The sequence below is a fragment of the Aulonocara sp. 'chitande type north' Nkhata Bay genome, linkage group LG17, assembly GCF_057382095.1.
Source record: "Aulonocara sp. 'chitande type north' Nkhata Bay isolate Kocher_YH1m ecotype deep benthic linkage group LG17, A_spYH_male_GT1.1, whole genome shotgun sequence".
NCBI classification, from domain to species: domain Eukaryota; kingdom Metazoa; phylum Chordata; class Actinopteri; order Cichliformes; family Cichlidae; genus Aulonocara; species Aulonocara sp. 'chitande type north' Nkhata Bay.
In genome coordinates, this window is record NC_141360.1 from 34,356,929 (window position 1) to 34,370,365 (window position 13,437).

General features: G+C 39.6%; 1 protein-coding gene across 12 annotated transcripts in view; it reads right to left on the reverse strand.

The window, feature by feature from the left end:
- nrcama (neuronal cell adhesion molecule a) overlaps positions 1 to 13,437 on the reverse strand; it is a 64,898-nt gene that overhangs the window by 19,715 nt on the left and 31,746 nt on the right. For 7 of the 12 annotated variants that reach the window (XM_086268113.1, XM_086268118.1, XM_086268116.1 and 4 more), the window contains exons 3-8: positions 2,344 to 2,529; positions 1,863 to 1,880; positions 1,481 to 1,586; positions 1,145 to 1,338; positions 891 to 1,013; positions 535 to 705 (exon numbers count right to left, since the gene is read on the reverse strand). In XM_086268113.1, the coding sequence (XP_086124239.1) occupies positions 535 to 705; positions 891 to 1,013; positions 1,145 to 1,338; positions 1,481 to 1,586; positions 1,863 to 1,880; positions 2,344 to 2,437 (706 nt within the window). In that variant the 5' untranslated portion in view covers positions 2,438 to 2,529. The remainder of the gene's footprint in view (positions 1 to 534; positions 706 to 890; positions 1,014 to 1,144; positions 1,339 to 1,480; positions 1,587 to 1,862; positions 1,881 to 2,343; positions 2,530 to 13,437) is intronic. The other 5 variants (XM_086268122.1, XM_086268114.1, XM_086268112.1 and 2 more) reach the window with 2 other exon arrangements.

Here is a 13,437-nt window from a genome sequence, read left to right on the forward strand (position 1 = left end):
ATTTATCTACAACAGTTTTGCAAGAGTGAAGTAAGGAAGTTGTAAAGTAAAAGGGTGTCTGACAAAGGAGAAAATACTAATATTCAGTTTACAATAAAAACTGAAAGTTTTCAAATGTGAAATGCTGGAAATGACTTGTGCAAGCTTAGACCAGACCTTTTTAGCTCCATAGTTATTTCTAGCTGCACAGCTTCATAGTTTAGGATTCCATTTGAGATGCTTTGCATGGTTTTAAAAACCCTTCAGTTCCTCTTCTATTTGAAACAAGTCGTTTTAGTTCCTTCCTATTAAAAAGCCTACGTTTTTCTGATTGGATGCCCCTAATCTGGCTTCCACAAACAGAAAGTGCTTGTAAACTTTGCCTTTTCATGTGAGATGACCATATAAGGAAATCTATGCTGAGCTGACTTAAGCTTGGCTCAGTAGAAAATATTGTGAGAAATTCAGAAAAAGGTACTTTTTTAATTTAAGTAATTGAGTTTTTGGCTTCTTTAAGGAGAAATCCATTGCTTATTTAAACCAGTTTTGACTTACTGTCCAGGACAGTGACTGAAATCGGCTGTTTCTGCTGGATGGTTTGTGTATGAGGAAAGCGAGCGTAACAAATGTAGTCACTCCTGGTGTCTTCTGGGAGAACATTGGAAAAGTACAAGTCTCCATTCAGGGCCTGGGACACTCGTTTATCCAGTGGTAGCTTCTGAAAGTCTGGGAGGGTGAGAGACAAGCAACTTAACAATGCAAAAAGCTTCCATTAGCTCACAAGATTGTTTTATCAACTACATTCAGAAATGAGATGAGTCAGAAAGGATTGACCCAATCTTTTGTTGGTGAAGGTGAAATTCTTTAGTCATTGCACCTTATATGTCTGCAAATATGTACACACGACTCACTATTATCCATCCAGAAGATGACAGGAGGGGGCAGCCCAGCAGGGGGTCGACATTGCAGCACAAGGGAGACCCCCTTCTGCACCATGATGGCCTCATTTCTCTCCTTTGACCATAAGGGGGACCCTGTGAGTCACAAACATCAACACCAAGAGGTTAATGCAGAGTGGATAATATTTATTTGTACTCAACTAGTCGTCACTTTTAAAGCCCAAGCTTTTAGAGCTTATGCATTTAAATACAAAGAGAAGACTTACTGGACTGCCTGATGACAATGCTGTCAGATACGGCAGTGCCATGCTCATTGTTAGCTATGCATTGGTAAGTTCCCTCATAAGCTTCAGCCCTTTCGCTGCTGATATCAATGACCAGAGTTCCTGAACCGGGCTTCATTAAAACTTTGGAGTCTTTCTCCACATCAAAGTGAGTCCCATTTCTTGTCCAGGAGAAGCTAGAACCAAGAAGTATAGAGCCATGAAGGAAACACATGGAGCAGAAGAAGATGTTATGGCACATTTATTCATGTGTCAGGCAAATTTGAATTACTAATTTGACACTAAATCATTCATTAGGCATTGCAGGGACTCTCTCACCTGGGATGAGGCTTCCCCTTGGCTTCACAGTGGATGACAATGTTCTCGCGTGGATCAAAGATGTAATCCTTTGGGGACTGTAATATTATAGTAGGGGGCTGTGGCACTGAAGAAACCCCAAAAGAAGCGTAGTTTAGATACACAGCACAACAAAACCCGAATGTGCTGAATAATGCTGAATGTGTTCAAACAGAGGATGTACAAGCAGCATGCAACAAGCAGCGACAATCAAGACATTTATAGATGAAACACTCCATGCAGCTTACCATCACATCTACAAAGCACCACTTTTTACAGTGTTGAAATAAGTGCATGCACATCATTCGCCAAAATATTAAAAAACTCCACACCAGAAACCACACCAGTGTTTGGGGAAACTTACATCCTTCCAGTACTTTAGCTTTTTGTCCACCATGACATGCCACACCACAGTAATAGAATATTGAGGAAAGGTGTTAGTTTTTGCAAGGACTAAACAACAGGTTCAGGTGAAATAGATTCAGGTACTTTTAAGCATTTGACTGAGCCTGCACACTTTTTGAGGGGAGGATGTTTAGAAAGGCAGGTGCAATAAATGCTAGAAAAGTAGATGAAGACGTTCAACGGTTCAAACAGATTGTGTGATATCAAGATAAACAGAAATCCTTAAAATCTCATTGCAAAACACCATGCTGAAACATGCAAAGTTGAAATAGAATAGATAGAATAGAAATAGATTATTGCTACATTTTCATGAGGTAAAATATCTTCACTTTATCCCACAATATGAAAGTATTTCACTGAAATTCCATTAGTTTGAAAAGAATTATGCAAGCGTAACATCAAGTCTTACAATCACAGAGCATGTAAAGGGCAACGCTTACGATCAAGAGGCACTTCAAGTGCTGAAGTCATGTGACTTAGGAGTGTCAGCAGCACAGCTCCGAAGCCTGGCACCCACTTCCTATTCCTGTCCATGCTCAGGTGTGTCAGTGGCACGGTGCAAACCTTTTCCCCTAGGTCCAACAGAGGTGAAGGTTGTAGACAGCGTGAAGAAGTCTGAATCTGCACTACACAGAGGAATAAAAAATACTAAGAAAAACTTACTGAGATTTGTCTCAGCAATTTTAATGGCAAAAAAAGATTTCAGAATCAAAAAACAAGTGCACACGCACTATCCTCAGATGTATACAAATATGGTTAAATAATGTGAGTCCATCCATTCAAATGAACTACAGGTAAATAGAGCTGAATATTTACTCTGTACTACAATGGAAAGTTTACTTTAGTTTTTCTGTGAGGTTATTTCCAAAGTTGGGTATCTAGAGTCATGCTTGGCAAGTGACTCATAGTCATGCATAGGCTATCATTCGTTCAATGTAAAGACACTGGGAGGAGAAGTCCAAACAAACCGGATTCCCATCCTTGCAACTTAAACAACTTTAGCAGTGTGCATGCATCTGTCCTTCTTCATTTCGTTTACTTTCTCTTCTGATGAAAATGCCAGCGAGACAGACTGGCCCGGCACAATGAGCTTCCGAGTGTAGGTGCTGTCAGAATTAATCATCTGGGTGTTATATTCCAAAAAGCAGACACAGACTAATATGCTTAGGCAGTTTGTGTTGACTTATTTGGCGCTAGCTGCAGTCACATCTTATTGACCTCCAGACAAAATAGCCACTCAAACATAGCATGCGCACTGCTGAGATGTCCCTCCTACCACGTGCGTGCCTGTAAACATATGGCATGTGAGTGCACTGGGCTGGAACGATCGCAGCTCTGCTGCAGATATAGCCTCACACAGATTGGCACATGCATGCAAATACATATCACATTAGAAGCACCATCGTTGCCAGTGTGTCATATATATCAAGTTACACATGAAACATGAGCCTCGGCTACTGTTGCGTAGTTCTAAACAAATAGATGCAGATTGATGAGCCGTCACAAACACACAGAATTGTGTTGAAATTAATGGGCTGCTCTAAACTGGGCCATGGGGAACAGGACATTATGCAAAAACAAACATTTTTCCCCTTCATGTCCTATGCAGTGTGCATGAACTGAAATCATGATCCTGTTTTTCTTTCATGGAAAATTCCTTCGTGCTTTACTTTGAGTTCCATGTGGGGAATTGCGAGGTAGTCCAGAATAGATATGGCTATATGGAGCTGGAGCATAAAGGTTCTATTTAATTGAGTTCCGGATTTAACAGGTTTGTAGTCATGGCGTGAGAAAGCTTTGCAGAACTTTTAAAACCTTCTTATACCCCACACAATAATGTTTTGACTCCTGGCAAACAAATATCACCATTGGGATCATATGATTTCCCCCAAAAGGTTTCATGTGATAAAACAGTTGTGATCACAAAGACAAGTATATGGAATTCCAGAGTCACTTATATGGCTAATTCTTAACCAGATTAAAATGAGAAGAACACATGAGTTATATGTAATAAGGGATCCATGTCTCGTGCATCCTGACATGTTGATTATTCTTAACCAGCACATGCATCTCTGTATACACACTGTTCTATGAGCAGTGCGCACAAACACATCAGTATATTATTTTGACAGAAGGGGGTTAAGGTCCTCAGAGGCATTTGAAGGTGAAATTTTCAGGCTCATTGCTTCAGGCTATCTCTACTCTGCGGGACAGGAAGCATGTCTGATGATATGAAAAAGTATGGTAATGACTCTGACACAAGTGTTGTGCACTATTGTGACAGGGCAGAGAGTGTGAGCTAATACAACCTCAGGACACAGCTAATTACGCTGACACGTCCTATTGGATATTCCTCTCACAAATTAGTCGAGAGGAGAGACACCAGGGAGAAAGAAGCACACAACAAAACCTTTGAAACTCATTGTGGAGAGAGGCAATATGATCATGCAAATGTAATGGGCTATCCTCAGATTAATTACGATCATAGTCCATGCAGCTATAACAGTAATGGTCTCCCACACAGTGTCACTAGCCATGCTGAGCTGTGCTGGACCTTGGAGCATTTTCCCACAGAGACACATTGAGCCTGAGTTCATTCAAAAGTGATTGAAGCTTTTAAGAAGTAGTTTGGTCTAAAAGGTAATGATTAAAAAAGAGAAAGGATGGCGCTGGCACGGCTGGCAGCCTTAATCCAATTTCCCTCGGGATGAATAAAGTATTATCAATCAATCAATCAATCACCAAGAATGAAGAGAATGTTCAACGTGGGTTTGAAATTAAGATACCTATAGCATGAGTGAAGACTGAAATACGCTAAATCATCCATTTTACCATCCTATTCCTCTCCTTTAATATGGGGAGACAAATTTTAAGAAACATTTTAAGCATAGCAGATTTAATTCACTAGGCATTCAATAGCACGCTCTTTAGATTTGTCATTAAGCTAGGCTACGGATTACGCTAGGCTACTGTTTTCTATGCTGAAGAATTGAAAGAGAATTCTTTAGTATAGAAAAAAAATAGCCTTAAACAATGACCCTTAAACCATGTAACCATTTGAGAAATGTGAGGAAACAAGATTCAGTTGCTTGCTAAATTGGTAAAAAAGTATTTAACAAAAGTACCTTTAGCTTAATTAAGCTAACAACACAACGCAGCTAAATCAGCAAACGAAGCTCTGCAGTATACATGTAGTGTATAATTAAATATCAACTGCCTTCAAATAAATTCTCAGTTTATTAAAATGTTTTCTCACTTGATATTAACTATAAAACTAAAAAACTAATGAAACATCAGTTAATCAGTTTGTGCATTTGATTAGAATATTTAAAACAGTACTTTTTCATGGGAAAGCCCAGTTTGCGTTGGCTCTAAGATTATTACACTTTAACTCTTCTACATATATAAGATGACAAAAGAGCATGCTAGTTAATAAATGAGTGTTACAAGCTTTACAACTGATTTTTACATGTGTAGAAAAATCAGCTTTTATATCTGACCTAAGTCACATCTCCAGAGTGAAGATTGCCTGCAGGGTAAAAAAAAAAAAAAGGTAGACAACACAGATGACATAGTGAAGCATAGACACAAACACACAGATGCGTAAAATTAGCTGCATGTACAAATGTCAGCATCTGCATATTTCTACTGCTAGAACTCACTTGGGTCTAACTGGCACAGTGCTTAGACATTGTAAATACAGAAACTTTAACTTGCGTGATCATGTACAACAAAACTGAACTCTCAATCTTTGCATGACAAGGACAAAAAGTCCTTCAAACCTATTTGTTGCACAGTCAACACCGAATGTGTTTATGACTCCTGTTGATTGAATTTGTCATAATTAAAGCCACGAGGCTGTACTGTGCAGCGTGGCGGAAGATATTTCTCTGGCAGGAGACTCATCCACACAAAGATGCTTATAAAAGTGTAATTACACACATACATGTAGAGAGCTGGACATTCTTCCTGAAACTAGATGGGAAAAAAATAGTTTCTCGTTGCTCATTTTTTCAGAGGCTCCAAACAAAAAAGCCAAAGATGATGAAAACAAAGAGGACTCAATGGAGGATGAGTGGGATGACTGGCTAGTAGGCAAGTCATCTCTCATCCTTCTTTTTTTCTCTTCTTACTGACTCAAAGGTCGAAGTCCACAGGTCAAAAAAGTCACCCTAAGGCTCTGCCTTTTCCTTCTTGGTCACTCTATCCTTTCCTCTTTTCTTTCAGCCTGATCGTCACTGTGTTCTCCAATTCTTTCTTAAACCAAGCCCACGAGCAAGATATAGTTTCACTATCTCATCGGTTTAGTTTTACTGTAGAATACTCGATATTTGAAGCATTTCAAGCAAAAGGTACTCCTTTTTTTCTTCAGAGTGAATGAAAAGAGTGTTCCGTGTATATCATAAAACAAAACACAGATCCTTGTATCCATGTACACAAAACACTGACCGTTAGCAACCTGAAAATAGTTTGATTTTGACAACTTTTTGCTTGCCTTCTTGCCAGAGTCAAGAGGACTGAAAGCGCTCTCACTATGAGCACACAGCTTCTTATCTCTGTGCTTTGGTAAACTACCCAGCTTTGAGAGTTAGCGTATTATTTAGCATAGAATTGAGAGCGAACCAGGGCGTGTCATGTGGTGCCTCTAACCAAAACTAAAGGGAATGTTACCAGTAGTGAGAACACACCTGATTCAGAGAACAAAAAACAAAAAAAAGATGATTCTGGACTTGGGAGAATCAAATAGTGGCCAAGCTAACTTATGAGGTATATTATATGATATCAAGTTCACTCCTTCAAGTTTACCCATTTGTACTGATTAGTGACATTCTCCCACTGAAAAACCACACTATAAGTATTTTATGTGGATTGTTATTTTAACTGTTAGGACAAATGACAAAGGATGTTGCATATGGAGCTGCTGGGCAGAAGGAAAAGAGGAAGACCACAGAAATGATTTATGAATGTGGTGAAGAAGGACATGCAGAGGTTTAGTGTGACAGAAGAAGTGTGATGGAACCACTGTGGCAACTCATAAAGGAGAAGAAGAAGATCCTCCGGGTGTAGTGATGTAAGAGTAAATATGCATTGGTGTTGTAATTATAATTTATAATAGTAATGGTAATTCTAAATTCCCCATAGGTGTGAATGTGAGTGCGAATGGTTGTTTGTCTCCATGTGTTATCTCTGCGACAGACAAGGATAAGTGGAAGAGACTGGATGGATGGATGGATGGATGGATGGAATGGTATCCGAAGGTAAATAAGTGTTTAACTAAGCAATTATTATATGTAAATCTAATAAAACAAGTAAAAATGGGAGAAAGTATAACCTACAAATGATCTCAAATGAAAGTTCAGTCTCCAGGTTGAGGGTTTGGTGTCACTCCTCTACCCCAACGGAAGTAGCAACAAATGACCTATATGAATATTTGCAACATACAGTTGGAGGACTTGCTGATTGATACTGAACTCCTGGTTACTTTCACTCAAATTACCCTCGACAAAAGAAGTCATCATAGCCAGAGTCAACATTTCATGATGTGAGGGCAGCTGACAGAAACCCAACAGTCTTCTTAGTTCGTAAACCCTGAAGCAACTTGCTAAGTTGGTCACTACGCAGCCCTCAGTCACACTGAGAGACACTGAGAGATGACAGCCCGACTAGAGAGATGAGCGAGGCAGAAAAGGGAAGCGGGAAGAGAATTAGAGGGAGGGACAGAAAACACAATCATCTGTAGTCGCATCAAATCATAGTGACAGAGACATTTGTGAACAATAGACTGAGTCAGACTGCTTTCAGCTAGACTGGACTAGACTGGATGCTCTCTCATCTGTACTGTAGCTCAGCACTCAGATAGTTCACTCTTTTTACATAGCTGACATCACAATAACATACGTTCAGTTTGTAGAGTAAAAGCCGCAGTTCACCATGTAATCAGAATGGACATCAGATACATTTTCTTTGATTTCTGCGTTTCTTCCAGTCAGTGAAAGCAGAGTTTATACTGTCATTTCAATGTGGGTACCCAGATGTACAATAATTATATGAGTGAAATCCTTTAGAAACATCAATGAACGTATAAAAAATGATACTGAAATAATACCAGCAGCTCAAATATATTACTCCAAGTTCCAGAAAAGAAAAAGGAAGACAGAGACAGCTTCCTGTAACTAAATACAAAAACAGTGCAGGCTGATACCAAACAACTGCTTTTGTGCTACCAGTGCCTTAGGATAGAACTTTACCTCAGTGGTTTGCAGTAGCTTCACAACTGATGCTGCATTCATTGATGAAAAGCAAGTGCTGGTGTCAGTCTATCAGGGAATAGTATCTTTTTAATTTGTAATATAGGAAACATAATCCAGTGATACTGTTAGACTTTAACAACCTTTTTTTGTAACCTTTTAGCTACTAAAACATAAACAGCCTGTGAACCCAAATTTTTAGACCAAACAGTGACAAACAATAGAGGCTCTTCTGTCCCTGAGGTAAATGATACCATCTTAAAGAAAAAGATCAATGATCATTATCCTTGTAGCTCAGCTTTGGTCTCCATCAGCTCCTTCAGATAGATAAATCCTACAGACTATTCTACACTAACGCCAGAGGAAAGTTACGGTATTGGAAATAAGCCAGAGATGTAATGATACACCATGAAAGAGACACTTACCTATTAAGTCTTCTGAGTAAAGGGCTCGTGTTAAAAACACCAACCTACTCCTAGTGCTGTATCTGTCACTTTCATAATCTTATTGGCTGACTGCTCGACTCATGTTCTCTATTTCTCTCTCTCTCTAGCCGATCTATGACAATGAACTGCCTGTTCTTTGGGGCAAGGCCTCGACTGTGAGTGGAAGAAAAATAACTGGTAGCACTGCCTTACTAATCAGCTTTGATAGATGAGGTGCTATTCATGCACGCTCTCATATCTTTTTACAGAACCTAGAATTATTTACTTTACTTATCTATGCTTCACTGTAGTTCTCTTTGCTTGGACTGTAAGGTGAAGCAGTACTCGGTACTCGGTCCCGGTCATAATCCCATCCCATCACAAATGGGAAGCTATGCAATGCAATTGCAGGTTTTAATGAAGAAAAGCACAAAAATTCGAACTGGTACGGATTTGATGAAATACCTATGAGATAGGGGTGCAACGATACTCGTATCGATTTTGAACTGTTCGATACAGTGCTTTCGGTTTGGTAAGCATATGTATCGAACAATACAAAATTTTAAATTTATTTTATCAACTTTTCTTCTGACGATGCTGTCTGTGTTGAGAGCTCAGTGGATCTGCGTTCGACTACTCCACCTAGGCTGCACTGTCGAGTGCAGATCCACTGAGCGCAGTGGAGATTTGCTGTGTTGTGGCGTTAACGTCATTTCAGATTAACGCTGACAGCACTAGTGGGAACACAATGAATATGAGTGCACATTTACACCGACAGCATCCTAGTGCAAAGACAAGTGGAAGCAGACAAAAACAACAAGCACGCATGCTACAAATGATACAAACTTTACCCGAGTCATTTAGACAGCCGTTAGCACATGATTCTCCTTATGGGGACCTGATATGTTTAATATGCTGCTGAGAATATAGCCCAGAAGAAGCGTATAGTATAGCTTTTATTTTGGAAAGAGCCATTACTCTGTAATAAACTCTCTTTTCCAAAGATGAGTGATTTCTCAATCAGATAGATTTATTATTTTATCCCTTTGTTGTTTCAGCAACATTAAATTTAAAAACTGTACGTTTGAGTTAAAAAATATATTTATAATTTTAATAAATGACAAATTAAAAAAGCATGAACATTGTTTTGTATCGAAAAAATATCGAACCGTGACACCAAAGTATCGAACTGAACCAAACCGTGAATTTTGTGTATCGTTGCACCCCTACTATGAAATATTACTGATGTGTGTGTGCGTGTAAATTTTTTATAGGAAAGAAATCAGGAGGCTTGTTGTGGTGCGGAGAATCTGAGAGGGAGCAGTTTCCGTCCAGGGGCAGTAGTTGCACAGGGATGAACCACTGGCATGGCCAATTTGACCTCAATCCTTTGTGCTGTGGTTGACCTCTTGCCAACCTAGGGCCTTATCCATTCTGCAAGCAGTGCAGGCCCATGCACTCTGAACCACATCTTGACTGCCTATTCCAAAGCACTGGAAGAAGGAAGCTAAAAGAAATGGCCAAATGGACATCCATAAAGTCAAAGCTAATAAATACCACCCCAACCTACCCACTCAAAGTTATTAGATCACAAAAGGAAGGAAACAGTTCCCAAGAAACTCTCCTGTTTTCTTCATGAGATCATCTTAAAACCAAATTGGCAGATGTGCAAGTGAAGAGGTACTATTCCTCATCTTCAGGTGAGGCGTACAGGTTAAGGGGTGAAATGCTGTTGACACTGCTGAAGGTTACCAACCAAGACTATCTTGAGTAGGCCACATCAGTGATTTCCTCACCTCACCTTGCGTAACATGCACTATTTTTAAGATGCACACAGTCGTATACTTGGAAGATAGGGAGTATAAGTAAGTATACATATACATACATATATATAATTTTTATACTTTTAAGCAGTGAGCAGTTTGTCTGTTGCCAAAGAGCATTTCAGCAGGATTTACCCAGCTTTGTTTACCCTGATTTCACCATCAAAGCCTCATCATTTAACTGCTGACTATCTATGAGTCTATCTGCTATTTGGAAGTTGATGTAGAGGGAGCTTTCATTACACTAACACCACTTCTTTACAGTCAAAATACAGACCTGGCAGGCCCATTGTCCTCAATAGCCCCCAAACCGGATCACACGCAGATAACTAATCAAAGCAAACTATCTAATGCTCTTTTGCATGCGGACACACATACACACAGTGTGGGTCTTCCCTTTTAGGATCAGTTATTCTAGCACCATCCGCAGAATGCCCCAGCGCCTGCTTTTCTCTGAGGCTTTGTGAAGTGCTGATGGTCAGCATGCGCCACGCCATGTCCATTGTGCTTCCTGTTGTTTACTAAAGGGATAATGCTGAAATGGCAGGGGACAAGGTCACACCTCCAGAAATAAAAGATGTAGCCACAGTGCCACCCAGTATTGTTGTGATGACAGAAACTAATACACGTCGGTACAAGTAGACCTGGTTTTGATACTCAATATTAATTTGGAAATGGATTTATAATCAATTTTGCTTGGTCCAAGAAATGACGCAATTTATAAGGGATGGTGTCATCTGCATAACCATAAATGATACATATGCAGGCTGTGTGACTGTATGATCATTATATGGTCACATAGACACAGTTGTGTTTCCTTAAACCAAACACACATTTTGAAATATTTTCACTGAGTTTAATAATAATAATAATAATAGATTGCATTTATATAGCGACGCTCAAAGCGCTTTACAGTTCCACTATTCATTCACACACTGGTGGAGACAAGCTACAGTTGTAGCCAAAGCTGCCCTGGGGCAGACTGACAGCAGCGAAGCTGCCATATCGCACCATCGGCCCCTCTGGCCAACACCAGTAGGCGGTAGGTGAAGTGTCTTGTACAAAGACACAACAACCGAGACAGACAGAATAGGGGATCGAACTGGCAACCTTCCGGTCAGAAGATGAGCTTCCCAACCCCCTGAACCATGGTTGCCCCTGCAAGCTAAAGTCAAATAAAAGAAAAGGTAACACTCGAGTTACAAAACTAGTTGTATGTTTTTAGTCATAAACACGCACAACTAGATTTTTCCTTATTTGCCTCTGAGGTATCTGAATATTCATGTCATTGAAAGGCATGGCACACTGACTGATGGTCTTGGCTTTCTTTTTTTAGCTTTGTGCTGTTTAAAATTGTGATTTTTGTGCTAGTGTGCAGGAGCACGCAGGTGGCATGAAGTGATCGAACTCATAGCAGCTATATATCTGAATGGGTTGGTGAGTGTCACCTGAGCCCCCCCGTATTTCATACTGGGATTATCACTGGTTGGTCGCTGTTTGCCTGAGGATTAAAACATCGTGCCTTACAAGCCTTTAAAGCTGTCGACAACAGGTCTATTTATGAATGAGCAGTCAAAGTGAAACTAGGCTTATGTAATGTCATTCTGTGCTGTTTTACTGGCCAGTTTGTACATCTGTCTTGCATAAAAGGGGACATAAGCTGTAAATCTGCTTGACCCCCCCACCCTGTAACCACTTTCAAATTCAACCCTGTTGAAGTAAATTCCCATGCATATCCAACCCCTCATAATCCCATGATATAAAAGCTTGACTGTAACAAAGCAAAAGAGTATCTTATTGTCTTTCCTTTTTTTTCCTATTGAGGGAAAGAGAAGAGCCCTGCCTTTGCAAGACGTGAATGCTAACAGCTTTGCTCCCGGCATATTTGTGTAAAAGAGTGAGAAAATAGCTAGGGAGGACTTTGAAGGTATCATTCACACTGCCTAACAAAGGAAACAAACTGCAACGTTCATTTTGTGACAAAAAGATTAATGGCACTAAGAATGGGATTGTTTTTAGATCGAAACATGAAAAAAAAAACCCCACATCAGACGATATTAGTTGTACCATCAAACCAAGTTTATATACTTAAACTATACAGGCTTTGTAAATGATAATTGCCTTAAAACAAGGACGGGGGGTTCTCATCCGTGCATAACTCATCAGAAGCTATTAACGATGGCTGTCATTAAAATTCGCTTCATCTGATGTCACATTTTACGGCTGTGATATCTGGAATATTGTGTGCATAGGGACATGCTTGCTGCTGGCTGCCGGCAGCCTGGTTGGGTGTGTGCAGGCATCAGTTGCGAGTGTCTCGCCTGTCTAAGGTCATCTCGTCAAAAGCCATGGGCTCAGTCAGAGCCGGGGGCCGTGCTGGCTCAATCCATAAGTGATTTTTTTTGTGTTTGTGTGGGTGACAGGTGGTGTGAGGAAAACTCGATAACCCTGAAAAATATGTTGATATCATGTAACAAAAGATTTTACAGCCTGTATAGCCATATTATTTTACTCGTTCATTCACTGCAATAAATGTCAGTTTGAGCTGCAATAATTTACAGAAAGATCTGCATGAAATGCAATGAATGCCTCATTTAATTGCTTTATTTTTAGTAATGAATATCCATCTTTTTTGCAGTTAATCCAAAACATTTCATCTAATCACTGTATTCTTATTCTAAAATGATCTTTCACAAAGCATTTACTATAATTGCCAAGGTCTTTGCCATCAATGATTAAGTTTGTAAAATGGGAAAGAAATCATCTGCACCATCTCTCAGCTATGAAATGAAAAGCAATGTTTTATTTAGCAAAATGAAGAGTAAACAGTGGTTCCGACTACACAGAAAACCATTAAAATCATGTATCTTAAAGTGTTTTAAAATAAAGATAAGTTGACACCAATTAAGGCACTGCACTGCAGAGGCTTCTGCTTCAAGGTGGGGCTGTATAAAGTGTGAAAAAGTGTGTTTACTGAAAAGCAAAGACTAGACATTAAAAAAACAGACCCTAAAATCAATGGGCAGTCTCATTCTAAT